General features: G+C 45.5%; 1 protein-coding gene across 4 annotated transcripts in view; it reads right to left on the bottom strand.

Moving 5' to 3' along the window:
• The window catches only part of USP13 (ubiquitin specific peptidase 13), a 182497-nt gene that overhangs the window by 148055 nt on the left and 14295 nt on the right, over nucleotides 1-20147 (bottom strand). For all 4 annotated transcript variants that reach the window (XM_073674963.1, XM_073674966.1, XM_073674965.1 and 1 more), the window contains exon 2: nucleotides 12392-12517. In XM_073674963.1, coding sequence (XP_073531064.1) covers nucleotides 12392-12517 — 126 coding nt within the window. The remainder of the gene's footprint in view (nucleotides 1-12391; nucleotides 12518-20147) is intronic.

The raw sequence follows: 20147 nt of genomic DNA, 5'->3' as shown, positions 1-20147 counted from the left end.
TTGCCTTTCTACCCAATTAAATCTTATCTTTTCCTTATGGTATATACCATCACATGATTAAAAATTGACTAGCTGAATCCTTCCAAGCTCTGTGCAGAAACAGGAGGTCAATTTTCCCTGTATGAGTCATGAGTCACTGCAAAAGTTCATGGCAGGGGGAGGAGGCAGCAGCTGTGTCAGGAGTTAAAGAAGGGAATCACAAATGCAGGGACAAGAGACTTCCTGTTTCTACATAGAGCAGAGAAAAGAGAAGAATTAGCTAGGTAGAAAGCAAAATGAGCAATTGTAAATACTCAGTGCTATATAATATGATAATTGCAATATATTAAAAGAATAAAAATTTTGATGGGAGTGATTCTTTAACAACATTTTCTTCGCCTCTGCTGGACATGTGTGGGCTTATGGTTATATTTGACGGATGTACAAGGAACTTTCCTGTTGCATGGCAAATGTAATGTGAAAGTAGCCTCACCAAATGTAGAGTGGTGGCATCTTATGATGGGTAAAAATTACATGCACCACAAAATATGAGACCCAGATCACATGGGTCTCATATTTAACCTGCATATTAACCCTACAGCTGCAGGTTAATAGAGTTATCAGGCATAACAGGTTCCCTTTAAGTTTTGTTTGTAAGGTGTACATTCTGTGGAAAAAAATTACAATGAATTATGATTCTCCAGGCCAGTACAATTACAGCGATATATCGATACTCAGATTTTTTTTTCCCTTCATTAAAGTAGAGAAATTATTTTGGTTTGTGTTGCCATTTTTCCCCCCGGGACTTGCAACTTTATTTTTCCCTTCGATTGAGCTGGGAAAGGGCTTGTTCTGTGCATAACGAGCTGATTGGTTAATACTATATGGAAAAACCGGGTGAGAGAGTAGCGCTTTTCTGAGGTAGTAGGCGAGTATAAGGCCGGGATCACAAGAGTGCATGTTCTCTTGTGCGAGAAAATAGGGCCGATTATGAAAATGACACTCAGTGCAGTGTGCTGCAATACGCTCGCATTACAGAATCACAGCACTGGTGCGGTGGAGACAGAGAAACTAATTTCTCCATCTTCTCCATTGTTGGCATCCACGGTAATTGGACTGCACTGGGCTGACATCACAGTTCAGTGCGATGCATCATGCATGCGAGACACAATTCTGGTCTGAGTGCTATCCGATAAAACATTGCATAGCTCTCAGCCATGTTGTACACTCGTGTGAGCGAGCCCTTAATGTGATCAATAAAAGAAAAGCCTCTCACCTGCTGGGGTTGTGCAGGTAGGACACAACGCCATATACCTTGTGAACAAATGCTGATGGCTGCAGCCGACCTGGTTGCTGTGAAAAAAGTCTTCCAGGGAGTTTCAGCAAAGCCTAGTCAGGAGAGAATCCCACTGACCGGCGCTCCCAAAAGGCAAAAATGTAATTACTCACTGGAATTGATAATTAATTAAAAAGAGAAAAAAAATCTATTTGCGCTTCTTCAGGTAACGCATTGTGTTTTTAATTAATGTCTATTTTTATCAATTCTGGTAAATGATTCAAGTTTTGCCTTTGGGAGCGCTCGTCACTGTGGTTTTCTCCTCCGGAGCTAATGGTTTTGGGGTAGATTGGAGGTTCTGATCAATTTTCATTGCAAGTTTTTTTAAAGGAGGAGTGATGACTTAAACAATGCTGGCTTTTTGATCACTTTTTTCTTGTTACAGTGTTTACCAATTAATTTTATTTTCTGATAGATCGGACTTTTATGAACTTGGTGATAACAAAGATGTTTACTTTTATTTTCATGGAAGAAAAGGGGGGGGGGAATCAAACTTTTATATTGTTTTAATACTTATTATTTTCTTTATTTTTAATCCCCACAGGGAATTTGATTCTATGATCGTCAGATTGCTTATACTGTACCACAATAGAATTACAGTATCTTGTGAAAATTGTGGTCTCTTTTAAAGCTCAGCATATAACGGAGCTTCACAGAATGACCAAGATGGCAGTGATAGTGGCCCTTCAGCAGGTCAAGGCTGTCAAAGTAACCCATCAATGCCAAGCGATTCTGTCATGGGAAGCAGATATGCAAGAGCACAGGCACAGTCCATTAAACGCCACTGTCAGAGAATGACAGCAAATGGTTAACAGCTGGGGCTGTTAGAGACAGGTGCCAACTATTTAATGCTGCTGTATCTGTAGTGTGTGGAGAAAGCTCAGCTTTTGGGCCCTCTCCATGCATGATCACTAACTGTGATCATGCAGAAGGGTTAAAGGAGCATGCACTCCTTTAATGGGAAAGAAGAGCAAATAATGTAACAAAGTAGATTACAAAAATTCTTAACTCAGCAATATCTGGAGAATAATTAAAAAAACGAAAAAAGTATTTTAACATTTTTCCCCTTCAATGTGTTTAGAAAAAAACAAAAACACAGAACTCTTGCAATTTTTCTGTTCTCTATAGAAGCCTCGTTGACTTAGGCAGCAAGAGTCGAGCTTTGGAGTGCCGCCTTCTAAGCTTGCTCTGATCTGGGCAATGGTCATTGTGAATAGAGGAGGAGGAGGTGAGCTGTGACCAACACATATTGTAAATGGTGAAGCCTATGTCATCTACTGCAGATGTGTTAGGTTAAGCTCCGATTATGAGTTTTTGAAGCTGCGAATTTTTAGGGAGAAAAAAAAAAATGCAGCTTTTAACAGTTCAAGCAAAGTGGATGAGCTCTATAGAAATCTCATGTAGGGCAAGCTCCAGGTTTTTGTGGGTCCGGGCGAAATAGTCTCAGTGTGCCCCTTTAACGCATACCACGGTTCATGATACACAGATACGGCGGAGAAATATAGGTATACAACACAGGGCCCATGCTGTCCCCTCATCCTTCACATATACAAACATGCACCAAAGACACGTGCTTTTTACCTGCAGATTTTCTGCATCTGATGCAAGTCTATGGGAATCTGCACGTAAAATCTGCACATAAAACTCAGCATACCCGCAAGAGAAGTTGACATGCTGCAGATTTGTAATAAGCACCGCAGGTCTGTTTACAGTAAATAAAAAAAAATGCACATTGGGCACGAGATTTCTATAAATCCCATCCACTTTGCAGGAACTATAAGACGCTGCGTTTTTGACACAGTGAAAATACGGAAGGGTCAGAAACTCACCAAAAACTCATGGGGGGCATACAGCCTAAGAAGTAAGCCCACTTAGTTATGTATTGAATACAAGCACACGATGCTCTAAAAATAAGTAATAATAACATTGTGCTGCTATACTAACAACAAAGAAACTATGACATTTCTCAACAAGATTTAGCATCTTGACAGAAGAGGGCAGTTCACGGGCTATTTACTGGTGAGTAGTGTTGAGCGATACCTTCCGATATCAGGAAATATCGTATCGGATTGGATCGGGCCGATACCCAAAAAGTATCGGATATCGCCGATTACGATACCGGAAACCAATGCAAGTCAATGGGACACAAATATCGGAATGAAAATAAACCCTTTCTTTCCTTGTAGTTTAATTCTACATGAAGTAAAACAACTAAGAATAATGTAGAATGACATGAAAAGCCGGCAATTCATCAGCGGCATACACCGGTACCCGACAATTTACAACAGAAAGAATAGAGCTTCACACATAGATTAGATAGATAGAAACATGTCAGTCACATATATATGAAGTACAGTGACAGTGTTGCTTACTGTACTTGTCATTTAGTGTAAAGGATTTATTAAAAAATATTAGTGTTTTCGTGCACTGTCTCTTTAAAAAAGCCGGCCGGCAATTCAGCAGCGGTACCTGACAATTTATAACAGAAAGAATAGAGCTTCACACATAGATTAGATAGATAGAAACATGTCAGCCACATATATAAGAAGTACAGTGATAGTGTTGCTTACTGTACTTGTCATTTAGTGTAAAGGATTTATTTAAAAAAATAATAGTGTTTTCATGCACCGTCTCTTTAAGAAAGCCGGCCGGCAATTCAGCATCTGTACCCAACAATTTATAACAGAAAGAATAGAGAATCACACATAGATTAGAGAGATAGAAACATGTCAGTCACATATATATGAAGTACAGTGACAGTGTTGATTACTGTACTTGTCATTTAGTGTTAAAATAAAGGATTTATTTAAAAAAAAATTGGCGTGGGGTTCCCCTTAATTTTAGGCTCTAGCGGAGGTTAAGCAGACAGCTGGGGCAAATGTTTGAAGCCTGGGAAGGGGGTAATACCCACGGAGCTTCCCAGGCTACTAATATCAGCCCCCAGCTGAATACCTAGCCTTTACTAGCTATTAAAATGGGGGAACCCCCCAAAAAAAATAACGTGGGGTCCCCCCTAATTTAATAGCTAGCACAGGCTAGGCAGACAGCTGGGGGCTGATATTAATAGCCCAGGAAGGGTGCCATGAATATTGGCCCCCTCCCAGGCTAGAAACACCAGCCGTCAGCCGCCCCAGAAATGGCGCATCCATAGGATGCGCCAATTCTGGCACTTAGCCTCGCTCTTCCACGCTGCCCTGGTGCGGTGGCAGGGGGTAATAGGGTTGGGGTTGATGTCAGCTTATAATGCCAGCTGACATCAAGCCCAGGTTAGTAATGGAGAGGCGTCTATAAGACACCCCCATTACTAACCCCATAGTCAAAGTTAAAAGAAAACACAAACACCCAGAATAAAGTCCTTTAATTGAAATAAAGACACAATTCTTTATTGTTCTAAATTAAACCATACTTACCATCACGCCCATTCCAGCTGAAGCCAACGATCTCCTGCAATAAAAGTAAAATAATAAAGCAACCTCATCCTTACCTTTCCATGGTTCCCAGGACAGCTTCAGCTCTGCTACATCGAGATAACAGGCTGGACCGCAGCAGAAAGCTGCCATCCAGCCTGTCATCCCGCAGACACTGAGAAGCGCAGGCATGCTTGCGCTCCTCAGTGTCTCTCTGTGACGTCATCCAGATGAGCCGAGTTCATGTCCAATGAACTCAGCTCAACTCATGCACGTCACTGACAGCGTGGGAAAATTCTCACGCTGAAGTGCTGAGTGCAGGAGAATTTTCCCACGCTGTCAGTGACGTACATGAGGTGAGCTGAGTTCATTGGACATGACCTCGGCTCATCTGGATGCCGTCACAGCCAGACACTGAGGAGTGGAAGTATGCCTGCGCTTCTCAGTGTCTGCGGGATGACAGGATGGATGGCAGCGTTCTGCTGCGGTCCAGCCTGTCATCTCGATGTAGCAGAGCTGAAGCTGTCGTGGGAGCCATGGAAAGGTAAGGATGATGTTGCTTTATTATTTTACTTTTATTGCAGGAGATCGTTGGCTTCAGCTGGAATGGGCGTGATGGTAAGTATGGTTTAATTTAGAACAATAAAGAATTGTGTCTTTATTTCAATTAAAGGACTTTTTTCTGGGTGTTGTGTTTTTTTAAATACTTTACTAGAAATTCATGGTGGTCATGTCTAATATTGGCGTGACCCCATGAATTTCGGGCTTAGGGCCAGCTGATAATGCCAAGCTGGCCTTAACCCCTTTATTACCCAGTGAGCCACCGCACCAGGGCCCTGGATGAGTTGGGTACAGCGCCAGAAGATGGCGCTTCTATGAACGCGCCATTTTCTGGGGCGGCTGCGGACTGCAATTTGCAGCGGGGGTGGCCCAGAAAGCTTGGGTCTCCCTGCGCTGCGGATTCCAGCCCCCAGCTGCCTAGTTGTATCTGGCTGGGCACAAAAATAGGGCGAAGCCCCACGCATTTTTTTTTTTAATTATTTCATGAAATTCATGGAATAATTAAGAAAAAAAGGGCTTCCCTATATTGTTGTGTCCAACCAGGTACAAATAGGCAGCTGGTGGTTGGGGGCAGCCCATTCCTGCCTGCTGTACCTGGCTGGACACAAATATAGTGCGAAGCCCCACGTCAATTTTTTTTTAATTATTTCATGAAATAATTTTTTTAAAAAAGGGCTTCCCTATATTGTTGTGTCCGGCCAGGTACAAATAGGCAGCTGGTGGTTGGGGGCAGCCTGTTCCTGCCTGCTGTACCTGGCTGGACACAAATATAGGGCGAAGCCCCACGTCAATTTTTTTTAAATCATTTCAGGAAATTCATGAAATAATTAAAAAAAATTGATGTGGGGCTTCGCCCTATATTTGTGTCCAGTCAGGTACAGCAGGCAGGAACGGGCTGCCCCCAACCACCAGCTGCCTATTTGTACCTAGCCGGACACAACAATATAGGGAAGCCCTTTTTTTCTTAATTATTCCATGAATTTCATGAATTTAAAAAAAAAAAACGTGGAGCTTCGCCCTATTTTTGTGTCCAGCCAGGTACAACTAGGCAGCTGGGGGCTGGAATCTGCAGCGCAAGGAGGCCCAAGCTTTCTGGGCCCCACCCGCTGCAAATTGCAGTCCGCAGCCGCCCCGGAAAATGGCGCGTTCATAGAAGCGCCATCTTCTGGCGCTGTACCCAACTCATCCAGGGCCCTGGTGCGGTGGCTCACTGGGTAATAAAGGGGTTAAGGCCAGCTTGGCATTATCAGCTGGCCCTAAGCCCGAAATTCATGGGGTCACGCCAATATTAGACATGACCACCATGAATTTCTAGTAAAGTATTTAAAAAAAACACAAACACCCAGAAAAAAGTCCTTTAATTGAAATAAACACACAATTCTTTATTGTTCTAAATTAAACCATACTTACCATCACGCCCATTCCAGCTGAAGCCAACGATCTCCTGCAATAAAAGAAAAATAATAAAGCAACCTCATCCTTACCTTTCCATGGCTCCCACGACGGCTCCAGCTCTGCTACATCGAGATGACAGGCTGGACCGCAGCAGAACGCTGCCATCCAGCCTGTCATCCCGCAGACACTGAGAAGCGCAGGCATACTTCCACTCCTCAGTGTCTGGCTGTGACGGCATCCAGATGAGCCGACAATGAACTCGGCTCACCTTATGTACGTCACTGACAGCGTGGGAGAATTCTCCTGCACTCAGCGCTTCAGCGTGAGAATTTTCCCACGCTGTCAGTGACGTGCATGAGGTGAGCTGAGTTCATTGGACATGACCTCGGCTCATCTGGATGCCGTCACAGCGAGACACTGAGGAGCGCAAGCATGCCTGTGCTTCTCAGTGTCTGCGGGATGACAGGCTGGATGGCAGCGTTCTGCTGCGGTCCAGCCTGTCATCTCGATGTAGCAGAGCTGAAGCTGTCCTGGGAACCATGGAAAGGTAAGGATGAGGTTGCTTTATTATTTTACTTTTATTGCAGGAGATCGTTGGCTTCAGCTGGAATGGGCGTGATGGTAAGTATGGTTTAATTTAGAACAATAAAGAATTGTGTCTTTATTTCAATTAAAGGACTTTTTTCTGGGTGTTTGTGTTTTTTTTAAATACTTTACTAGAAATTCATGGTGGTCATGTCTAATATTGGCGTGACCCCATGAATTTCGGGCTTAGGGCCAGCTGATAATGCCAAGCTGGCCTTAACCCCTTTATTACCCAGTGAGCCACCGCACCAGGGCCCTGGATGAGTTGGGTACAGCACCAGAAGATGGCGCTTCTATGAACGCGCCATTTTCCGGGGCGGCTGCGGACTGCAATTTGCAGCGGGTGGGGCCCAGAAAGCATGGGCCTCCCTGCGCTGCGGATTCCAGCCCCCAGCTGCCTTGTTGTACCTGGCTGGACACAAAAATAGGGCGAAGCCCCACGTATTTTTTTTTTAAATTATTTCATGAAATTCATGGAATAATTAAGAAAAAAAGGGCTTCCCTATATTGTTGTGTCCGGCTAGGTACAAATAGGCAGCTGGTGGTTGGGGGCAGCCCGTTCCTGCCTGCTGTACCTGACTGGACACAAATATAGGGCGAAGCCCCACATAATTTTTTTTTTTAATTATTTCATGAATTTCCTGAAATAATTTAAAAAAAATTGACGTGGGGCTTTGCACTATATTTGGGTCCAGCCAGGTACAGCAGGCAGGAACGGGCTGCCCCCAACCACCAGCTGCCTATTTGTACCTGGTTGGACACAACAATATAGGGAAGCCCTTTTTTTCTTAATTATTCCATGAATTTCATGAAATAATTAAAAAAAAAAAAAACGTGGAGCTTCTCCCTATTTTTGTGTCCAGCCAGGTACAACTAGGCAGCTGGGGGATGGAATCTGCAGCGCAGGGAGGCCCAAGCTTTCTGCCCCCCGCTGAAAATTGCAGTCCGCAGCCGCCCCGGAAAATGGCGCGTTCATAGAAGCTGGATGCTGTACCTGGCTGGCATACAAAAATATGGCGAAGCCCACGTCAAAAGTTTTGGGAAAAATTAATTAAAAAATAAATAATAATTTAGGGACTGCATCTTTATTAACTCCTCAAATGTCATTTAGTGTTAAAATAATGGATTTATTTTAAAAAAAAATGGCGTGGGATCCCCCATAATTTTAGTCTCTAGCGGAGGTTAAGCAGACGGCTGGGGCAGATGTTTGAAGCCTGGGAAGGGGGTAAAACCCACGGAGCTTCCCAGGCTACTAATATCAGCCCCCAGCTGAATACCTAGCCTTTACTAGCTATTAAAATGGGGGACCCCCCCAAAAAAAATGACGTGGGGTCCCCCCTATTTTAATAGCTAGCAAAGGCTAGGCAGACAGCTGGGGGCTGATATTAATAGCCCAGGAAGGGTGCCATGAATATTGGCCCCCTCCCAGGCTAGAAACACCAGTCGTCAGCCGCCCCAGAAATGGCGCATCCATAGGATGCGCCAACTCTGGCACTTAGCCTCGCTCTTCCACGCTGCCCTGGTGCGGTGGCAGGGGGTAATAGTGGTGGGGTTCATGTCAGCGCCAGCTGCCATGAAGCCCAGGTTAGTAATGATGGGCGTCTATAAGACACCCCCATTACTAACCTACAAAGTGTTAAAAAGAAAAAACACACTACACCCAGAAAAAAATAATTTATTTGAAATAAAACACACAATTTTATTTAATTCTTAGTTTACTAAAAATAATAGTTACCTGTCCACGTTCCTGCGCTGATCTCCCATGCACAGCTGTCACATCTGGAGATGGTGACAGCTGTGCATGGCTGCTGTAAGCTCACGCTGCCGGGAACACGTCCGCTCCCGGCAGCGGGAGCCACTGACTGAGGTCACCGGAGTGAATTCAGGCAGCGCAGCTCCGGAGACCTCCTTTACGGCACTGCTGTACCGTGGGAATTTCTCACGATACAGCAGGGCCGTAAAGGAGCTAACCGGAGCAGCGCTGCCTGAACTCCGGTGAACCCTTACGGCCCCGTCATTCTAGCGGCGGCAGCGGTTCAGAGCGGTCACAGTTTATGTGGCTGCTCTGAACTGGAGATCTTCGTGGGACACTCGTGGACTGCTACGGAGGGGTAAGGATAAGGATGTGGTTTATTATTTTATATTTTATTACAGGAGATCGATGGCTTCAGGGAATTAGGTGTCTAGGTGAGTATAGGTGTAGTTTTTTATTTTTTACTTTATTTTAGGTGGCGATCGGCGGGGACAGGTAATGTATAAACTAATTTATTTTAGGTAACCACTGGCCACCAATGACATGTATCTAACATTTATTGGGGACACAGTAGGGCAATTTAAATAGCAGGATCAGTCTGATGGGAACTACTGCTCCCATCGAGCTGATCCTGCTGGCAGGAGTGGACGGGGGACAGACATAGGCCGATGGGAGTAGTAGTGTCACATCGGCCTATGTCTGCCTGCACGCACACACCCGCACAGACACGGCACACACCCGCACACATCGCACAGACACCGCGCACACCCGCACAAACATCGCGCACACACCCCGCACACACACCCCGCACACACACTAATCATGACGGGCTGATGGTCTGGGAGGTGAGGCTGACCTGTGCGGCCGTGGGAAAGTTCATGTGAGTTCATGCAGTCAAGCATGAACTCACATGAACCCTCTGAGGGCAACGCGGCGACTTCAAATGAACAGCTGATCGGCATCAGCTGATACCTCAGCTGTTCATTTGAAATAACCGGCGGGAAAGCGCAGCACAGAACGGGAAAGCCGGCGGTGAAGTCTTTTCACTGCCGGCTTCCCCGCCCGGGTCCTTCACTCCCCGCTCCTTGGAGCTGCGCTCCCCGCCCGGTCCTAACTTACGATCGGGATGGGAGGTGGCGAGGGGAGCGGAGGATCGGGGTGGGAGGCTGCGGGGAAGCAGTATGGGGCTGTGTGATTGTTTAAAAGCCGGCGGCTTTATACCGCCCGCCGGCTTTTAAACAATCAGGAGAATTCTCCCCCGCTGGGATGGCATTCTGATGACAGGCTGGATCGCGCTGCCATCCAACTTGTCATCCTTCACAGACACTGCAGAGCGCAGGCATTATGGGAACTTCCGATTCCGGTATCCGATATTGTAAAAGTATCGGAATTAAGTATCGGAATTCCGATACCGCGAATATCTGCCGATACCCGATATTTCAGTATCGGAATGCTCAACACTACTGGTGAGATTTCATCTCTGGAGGAAGTGTTCTGTAACCTTGTCTGTGCGTGCGTTACATCGATACTCCAAACCAGATCAGCCCCTCATCACGATCAATAAGGGGTTGTCATTTCTAGTAGCAGTTGTAACTATATTATGCCAGCCACACAAACAGGACTACCAGTGTGTTCCGATATCCCAGCCCATGGACATAAGGTTAGGCAGGATTAGAAGTTGTTTTCATAATATGAAACTGACAGGTGTTCCCACCACCGGCCAAGAATGTGCCCGCAAGTGGAAAGTTCAGCAGGGACGGCCATTGGCCTCCAGCAGTTCTTAGATTTCCGGTGTTTCGGTAGCACTATGTAAGTAGATGTTAGACTTAACACCTTTAGCACTAAAGTGCACTTTACAGCACCGCATTACTGAACACTCTTAGGCCACATTCACATGTTCAGTATTTTACATCAGAAACACGTCACCACTTCTGTATTTATCACCCACTCCTAGTTTTGGCTTACAAATACTGAGGTAAAATACTGACCAAATACTGAACATTTGTCTAAGGCCACGGCCCCACTATCAGTATTTTTTCTCAGGAGTGGGAGCCAAAACCAGGTGAGGAACAAATCAGAGAAAAGGTATAGTAGAAACAAGTCACCAATTCTACATTTATCACCCATTCCTGGTTTTGTCTCCCACTCCTGAGAAAAAAAACTGACCAAATACTGAAAGTGGGGCCGTGGCCTAACACTGACAATTATCACATTTCCATCTAGTTACTGGATTTCATAAAACTGATTATATTTATACTATATGTGCTGAGGCTTGTGTGGTCAATAGTAAATGACTAGATCTAAACAAGAGCTACAAGGGACATCTCACCAGTTTCTGTGAGTAAGCTTAGCCTTGGGGGTCAATATGAACCTTCCAGCAGGACAATGATCCAGAGCATACCTTAGAGTCTACAAAGGCTAGGTTTCCGAAGTTGTCCTGGAATATTCTGGAGAGGCCATCGTCTTACTAGAGCCCCATAAAAAAACTTTGAGCTTTGAAGAAGACAATTGTTGCCAGCAAACCTGGGAATGTTAGTGAACTGGAGGCCATTGGCTATTCCTCAAGGGAATCTGGAAGAATCTGAGGTTTCTGGCAGGTCATAACAGCCAAAGGGTCTCTATTAAAGGGGTTGTCTGGTCTAAAATGAAAAGTCTGCAGTCACACTGAGCACTGCGAGGATTCGCCGGTGATATAGGCAATATGCATACTCCTAGGCAGAAGCCGTCTACTGGGCGCAGCCTCGCTCCATACAAGTGTATTGGGCAAGACCGCGCCCATTAGACATTCACCCCCACACTCCACACATTTGTATGGAGTGAGGCAGCGCCCACTAGACGGCTTCTGCCTAGGAGTATGCATATTGCCTATATCACTGCCGTTCCCATCTCAGGAACCAGCGAATCCTCGCAGCGCACAGTGACTGCAGACTTTTCATTTTAGACTGGACAACCCCTTTAAAGTAGATAAAGCAGATGTTTGTTGTGAAAGGGTTGAAGAATTCGGAGACTGCAATAATCAGTAAGGTCTCATTCACATGTCCATGATTTTTCTTGTACATAAAAACAAGGATCATTATTCATTAGTGTTTTGGATCAGAGTTTCACCTTTCTTTGGTCAGTTGAAAAACTTCTATCCCTTAAAATGTTAGTCATGGACAGCACAAAGTCTGTACACTGATGCCTTCCATGTGCTGTCCGTGATTTTCACGGACACAGACTTGTATGAGCAATTTTGGTCTTTAACTAGGATTTATGGACATTTCTCCAATATTTTTTGCGGACCACCCAGTCTGCAAAAAGTTCCTAACAAACACCCTGTTAACAGTCTTAGAGAAAGATTTACAATTAAAATTCTAATTTTCCATAAGAACTCACCTGTTTTACGTGGCGCTTGAGATGCATGTACACACTTTGTCCCGTCTTCCTGTAATGCCGTTCCACATGTTCACTTCCAAACCCAAGGAATGTGCTCATACACACGTATAGACCTCCTTCAGAAAGCTGAGCGAAAAAGAAAAATTGAAATGTGAAGCTGAGAAATATTATGAACGACCATATTAAATGGGAGAACATAGTGTAGGAAAATCTGTTTTTGACCCTTTATTGGGAAGATATCAAATTCCCAGGAAAAAAAAGTTTAGAAGCCCCCAGCAATCAGCTGGAATATGTCAGAAAACCTGGCAGCAAGTGTTCAATTTTCCTGTAGCACCACCACAGGAGAAATCAAGCATTACACAGAGCATATTCGTATCCATAGGTTTTATAATGCAGGTCAGTACAGGTCCTCCAGAGAATGAAACGCTCTTTGCAGCAGATTTGAACTGTGGCAAAAAGACGAGGATGCTGAACAGAAGACCCCCCAGAAGGGTGCCATAACGCAGTGTGAACGCACCCCAAGATGCTGCAGATTTTGCAAACTGGATGGGATTTATATTACTCTTATGCCCAATGTGTTTTGCTTCTTTTTTTTTTTTACGCTGCGTAAACTGACCTGCGCTGTGTGTTTCAAATTCACAACATCTCAATTTCTCTTGCGAGCACAAAGAGTTCTATGTCTGAATTTTCCCATAGAATTGCATTATAAGCAGAAAATCTGCAAGTAAAAAAAGAAAAACCTATATAAAAGTTTAATGGGTTTTTGCTGCAGAAACGCATTAAAAATGCATGTAATCCACACATGACTATCATCAATAAAGGTTTGTCAAAGCCGAACACCAGGAAGTATCAGAAACTAAGCAGCTTTATTTAATCAGTTCAAGACCGGGCCACTTACCCCCGTTCCCGACTAGGCACATTTTCAGTTTTTTTCATACATGCGGTTTCAAAAGCTGTAAAAAAATTCTAGCTCAGATATTCTAGCAGTTTTTGCATTTTTTTCTTCATGATATATAGTTCTGCATTTGTTTTTGTTACTGTCATAGTCGCGACTGCGTGAAGTTTTAGAACATAGTGCAGGAGTGGGACTGCCCGGATCATTAAAGGAGTTGTCCACTATTGGGACAACCCATTCTCATTATCAATGTTTGGTCCTTGGACGCACATTCAGCTGAAGTGGATTGCACCGCACAGACGCATCAGGTCCGTGCGCAGCAATACACACTGCTGGCCAATCAGAGACGTCATGCGCTCCCGTCACGCGGTGAAGTCAGCTGCCAGCTTCAGAAGAGGATGTGCGCAGCAGGGGAGCGAAGGGAAGGTGAGTATTTATTTATAAATCAGTGGCCATTTTTAAATCGGAAGCCCACCAAGTAGCCACGGCTAACCCAGGTACTATCTCTATACACATATTTACAGTGGTGGCCAAAAGTATTGGCACCCCTGCAATTCTGTCAGATAGTACTCAGTTTCTTCCTGAAAATGATTGCAATCACAAATTCTTTGTTATTATTATCTTCATTTAATTTGCTTGCAAGGAAAAAACACAAAAGAGAATGAAGCAAAAATCAAATCATTGATCATTTCACACAAAACTCCAAAAATGGGCCAGACAAAAGTATTGGCACCCTTAGCCTAATACTTGGTTGCACAACCTTTAGCCAAAATAACTGCGAACAACCGCTTCCGGTAACCATCAATGAGTTTCTTACAATGCTCTGCTGGAATTGTAGACCATTCTTCTTTGACAAACTGCTCCAGGTCCCTGATATTTGAAGGGTGCCTTCTCCAAACTGCCATTTTGAGATCTCTCCACAGGTGTTCTATGGGATTCAGGTCCAGACTCATTGCTGGCCACCTTAGAAGTCTCCAGTGCTTTCTCTCAAACCATTTTATAGTGCTTTTGGAAGTGTGTAAGACTATGTAAGACTATGGGCCGGGCATTCTGCTTCCATGTAAGACTATGGGCCGGGCATTCTGCTTCCATGTAAGACTATGGGCCGGGCATTCTGCTTCCATGTAAGACTATGGGCCGGGCATTCTGCTTCCATGTAAGACTATGGGCCGGGCATTCTGCTTCCATGTAAGACTATGGGCCGGGCATTCTGCTTTCATGTAAGACTATGGGCCGGGCATTCTGCTACCATATAAGACTATGGGCCGGGCATTCTGCTACCATATAAGACTATGGGCTGGGCATTCTGCTACCATATAAGACTATGGGCCGGGCATTCTGCTACCAGGTAAGACTACGAGCCACGCATTCTGCTACCAGGTAAGACTACGGGCCACGCATTCTGCTACCAGGTAAGACTACGGGCCACGCATTCTGCTACCAGGTAAGACTACGGGCCACGCATTCTGCTACCAGGTAAGACTACGGGCCACGCATTCTGCTACCAGGTAAGACTACGGGCCACGCATTCTGCTACCAGGTAAGACTATGGGCTGTGCATGTCCAAATTTTGACCCAGGGCCAATTAGACTCTAGTTACGCCACTGGCCCCGAAAAAAATTAAAACACCTATAGTCTCCTCTTGTTCTGGCACCATTCCAGCCCAATCGGCGCTGGTGTCACAGTCCCTGCCTTCAGAAGTATTAGTAATCAAGAGACAGTGAGTGGCCAGCCACAGCTCTCATTTCCTCTTGATTACTTATACGTACGAAGGCAGAGACTGTGACGCCAGCGCTGATTGGGCGCAGGGCTCACATGTCATAACAGCCGCACTTAAGCCTCGGGAACGCAAGTGCCGACACGGCTGGAACACCGCTGGCACGGGAGGTTAGTATAAGTGTTTTTATTTTATCGAGGTCAAGCATTGGGAATGAGAACAGGATGTCCAAGTAGTGGACAACCCCTTTAAAGGCAATGAGCGGGCCTGAAGTTGTTAAAACATGACATTCCAATAAAGATACAAGCCGTAAAGTCAAAAACGCAATAAAAAATGCAAGTAATCTAATTTGTCTAATAGGTGCAGAAACGTTACAGAAAATCTGCAACATCAAAAACTCACCAAATACCCATCGTGGGAACGTAGCCTTAAAGTGCCAAATCAATTTAGTATCAGGCACCTAAAGAGCATGCTCACCCAGATATTATTTTATTTCTATGCAGTGAGCAAATACATTCTTTTGTCAGCAGAGAGATATTCTCGTTTATGGCTGCGATTTCTTAGAGATCTTGTTATATTTACTTGTGTGACTCACCAGCTGTGCTCTGCATCTTACAGTGATAATCCATTAACCATATACGCAAGCACCACAGTGAGACAGGCATACAGTAACATGAAGCTGATGTACGACACAACAATGGCAGAATCCACATTTTCCGTTACAACTCATTTTAACCCCTTTACCACCTTGGGTTTTTCCGTTTTAGTTTTTTGCTCTCCTTCTTCCCAGAGCCATAACTTTTATTTTTTTCTGTCAATATGGCCATATGATGGCTTTTTTTTTTGTGGGACAAGTTGTACTTTCGAACGACACCATTGGTTTTATCATATCGTGTAGTGGAAAACAGGAAAAAAAAATCCAAGTGCGGTGAAATTGCAAAAAAAGTGCAATTCCACAATTGTTTTTTGGGTTGTTTTTTTACCACGTTCACAAAATGCTAAAACTGACCTGCCATTATGATTCTCCAGGTTATTACCAGTTCGTAGATACCAAACATGTACTTTATAGGTTCTTTTTAATTTAAGTGGTGAAAAAAAAACAAGTTTGTCAACAAAAAAAAGTCGCCATTTTCTGTGACCCGTAGCGTCTCCAATTTTCGGGATCTGGGGCCAAGTGAGGGCTTATTTTTTGTGGGCCAAGCTGACGTTTTTATTTATAAATCAAAGGCGCTAGGTCTGGCACAGACGATCTGGCTTTCAAAGGGTCGCTTTTTAAGGGGCTAGAAATGAAATATGCCAGAAATGGGCCAGAAGTGACCAGAAGGTACCAAGAACTATTTACTACTTGTACTTAGATTCTCTTTCTTATTCTCCCTTACACTTTCATCATGCTTACATATGCCCTTACTGTTTTTGCCCCCCTAATCCTCACTGTCCTTCGCTATCCCCACACCCCAGCACCCTCTAACCAAATCATCATCTCTCCTTCCCTCCTACCTCCCAACCTAACCTCATCTACAGACCTGCTCCTCACCCTCAGATCGATCCTCCCAAAACATAAAACAAGCCGGACACTCTCTTTCTCCCACCTGCTCTCCCTCTCTTTGCTTCTCCTCACTGCTGGCGACATATCTCCCAATCCTGGACCCCCACAGCGTGCACCTTCCACCAATTCCCCCACCTGGCGCATCAAACCAACTGCAAACTATCACAACCCCTCTTACGCAAAACCTGTCCCCTTGATGCCCACCCCGCTGCTCCCTCTCTCTGGAGCACTCTGGAACGCACGCTCTGTCTGCAACAAGCTCCACTTTGTCCACGACCTCTTTACCTCTCGTCATCTCTCCTTCCTGGGCATCACAGAGACATGGCTGACACCCTCTGACACTGCCTCTCCTGCAGTGCTGTGTTATGGCGGCCTCCACTTCACCCACACTCCTCGCCCTGGAAACAGACATGGTGGAGGAGTGGGTCTTCTCCTCTCTAACACTTGCACCTTTAGCCCTACTCCTCCTCTTCCCTCCCTTATTCTCCCTTCTTTTGAAGTCCACTCTGTCCACATTTACTCTCCCTCCAACCTCCAAGTGGCTGTCATATATCGATCCCCGGGCCCGATCACTGCCTTTATCGACCAATTCTCCACATGGCTTCTTTACTTTCTCTCAGCTGACATTCCCACAATCATCATGGGCGATTTCAACATCCCCACTGACATTCGCCAGTCAGCAGCATCAAAACTCTTGTCGCTTACTTCATCCTTTGGACTTACTCAGTGGTCCTCCTCAGCCACCCACACAGACGGACACACACTAGACCTCATCTTCACCCGACTCTGCTCCCTATCTAACCTCACAACTTCCCCCCTACCCCTATCTGACCACCATCTACTCACATTCTCATTCCTGTCCTCCTCACCTGTCACCCACATCTGGCAGCTAGCACACCCCCGCAGAAACCTTGCACATCTAGACACTCACGCACTCTCTGACTCTGTACTACCACTGACATCCATATCCTCACTCCATGACACAGACAGCTCCACTGCTTTCTACAATGCCACTCTCGCATCAGCTATTGACTCAGTCGCCCCTCTTATGCATGGCAGAGCGCGACGAGAAGACAGGCAACCCTGGCACAACAACCTCACTAAACAGCTTCGACAAGCATCCAGGGTTGCGGAGCGGCGTTGGAAGAAAACACATACTCAAGAGGACTTCACTGCATTCAAACAAGCAATGCTCGCATTCAAATCAGCACTCACCTCTGCTAAACAGGCCTACTTCACAACCCTCATAGCCTCCCTATCCCACAACCCCAAACAGCTATTCAACACTTTTAACTCTCTCCTCCGCCCTCCACTGCCCCCTCTGACCTCCCTTATCTCTGCTGAGGAGTTTGCCACACACTTCAACAAGATTGACCAAACACGGCAAGTCTTTACTGTCTGACCACCACAACCCCTTTGTTTTCCACACCATTGCCCTTCCCCCATAAACTCCCTTCCCAACATCACGGAAAGAGACCTTACTCGCCTTCTCTCCAAATCACACCTCACCACTTGTGCACTCGACCCCATCCCATCCCACCTCCTCCCCAACCTCACCCCCACACTCGTCCCATCCCTAACCCATCTCTTCAACCTATCACTATCCTCTGGTACTTTCCCTGCTGCCTTCAAACATGCCACAATCACGCCCATCCAAAAAGCCATCCCTCGACCCATCCGCCCTGTCCAGCTATCGCCCCATATTGCTGCTCCCATTTGCCTCCAAACTCCTTGAGCAACACGTTCACGCTGAACTTTCCTCCCACTTTTCATCTAACTCTCTCTTCGACAACCGACAATCCGGCTTCCGCCCCCACCATTCCACCAATGACCTACTCACAGCCAAGGCTAACAGACAATTCTCTGTACTCCTTCTTGACCTGTCCTCTGCTTTTGATACAGTTGACCATTGCCTCCTACTACAGATCCTCTCTTCCTTTTGCGTCAAAGACCTTGCCCTATCCTGGATCTCCTCATACCTTTCTAACCGCACATTTAGCATCTCCCACTCCCACATTACCTCCTCACCCTGCCCCCACTCTGTTGGAGTCCCTCAAGGCTCTGTCCTAGGACCTCTACTCTTCTCAATCTATACCCTTGGCCTGGGACAGCTCATAAAATCCTATGGCTTCCAGTACCATCTGTACGCTGATGACACCCAGATCTACCTCTCTGGCCCAGACGTCACCTCTCTGCTGTCCAGAATCCCAGCATGTCTATCAGCCATATCCTCCTTCTTCTCCTCCCGCTTCCTCAAGCTCAATGTGGACAAAACTGAACTCATCATCTTCCCCCATCTCGCGAATCTTCCCCACCTGATCTTTCTATCACAATAAATGACATCACTCTTTCCGCTGTACCGACAATCCGCTGCCTCGGAGTAACCCTTGACTCTGCCCTGTCCTTCAAACCCCACATCCAAGCTCTCGCCACCTCCTGTCGCCTCCAGCTCAAAAATATTTCCAGAATCCGTCCTTTCCTCAACCCCAACTCTACTAAACTGCTTGTGCATGCCCTCATCATCTCCCGCCTCGACTATTGCAACATCCTCCTCTGTGGCCTACCTGCTAACACTCTCGCACCCCTCCAGTCCATCCTCAACTCTGCTGCATGACTTGTTCATCTCTCGCCTCGCTACTCCTCTGCTACCCCCCTTTGCAAATCCCTTCACTGGCTCCCATTCCCCCAGCGTATCCAGTTCAAACTGCTAACACTGACCTACAAAGCCATCCATAACCGCTCTCCTCCGTACATCTCTGAACTAATCTCCCGATATATTCCCTCACGTAACCTCCGGTCCTCCCAAGACTTCCTTCTCTCCTCCACACTTATCCGTTCCTCACACAATCGCCTCCAAGATTTCTCCCGAATATCCCCCATCCTCTGGAATTCTGTGCCTCAACACGTCCGATTATCCACCACATCTGGATCCTTCAGACGGAACCTGAAAACCCATCTCTTCAAGAAAGCTTCCAACCTGCAATGACCACACTGCCTCCTCAACACCGGAGCTACTGCAACCCCCCCAACCTACTGTCTCCTCCCCATTCCTGTAGAATGTAAGCCCGCAAGGGCAAAGTCCTCTTCCCTCCGTACCAGCCTATCAGTGTTTACTGTATTGTTTACTGTAAGTGATATTTGTATGTAACCCCTTATGTACAGCACCATGGAATCAATGGCGCTATATAAATTAATAATAATAATTTATAACATTTTGGGATAGATACGATGTTTTGACCACCCGTTATTGCATTTTATTACAATGTTGTGGCGGCCAAAAAACGTAATTGAGCGGTTCTGATTTTTTTTCTCGCTACACCGTTTACCGATCTGATTAATTCTTTTTATATAATGATAGATCGGGCTATTTTGAATGCAGCAATACCAAATATATGTATTTTTTGAACATTGAACATTTTTTTGTTGTTTTTTTTACTTTTCACATGCACATTCACAATCGTAGGAATAGTAGGCCCATGGGAGACCAGAAGCTGTGGTCATCTGATAGCCTGTATTACACATAGCAGCGCTGAGGCTCTGTTATGTGTAACGAAAGTGCTCATCTGCTATTAACGCCAATGGCAGCACTCATAGCAGA

This window comes from Phyllobates terribilis, unplaced genomic scaffold (assembly GCF_046119375.1).
Source record: "Phyllobates terribilis strain yellow unplaced genomic scaffold, ASM4611937v1 Scaffold_3__8_contigs__length_932513732, whole genome shotgun sequence".
Taxonomy (NCBI): Eukaryota; Metazoa; Chordata; class Amphibia; order Anura; family Dendrobatidae; genus Phyllobates; species Phyllobates terribilis.
The sequence above is the reverse complement of the archived record's forward strand: the minus strand, read 5'-3'. Positions and strand labels throughout refer to the sequence as shown.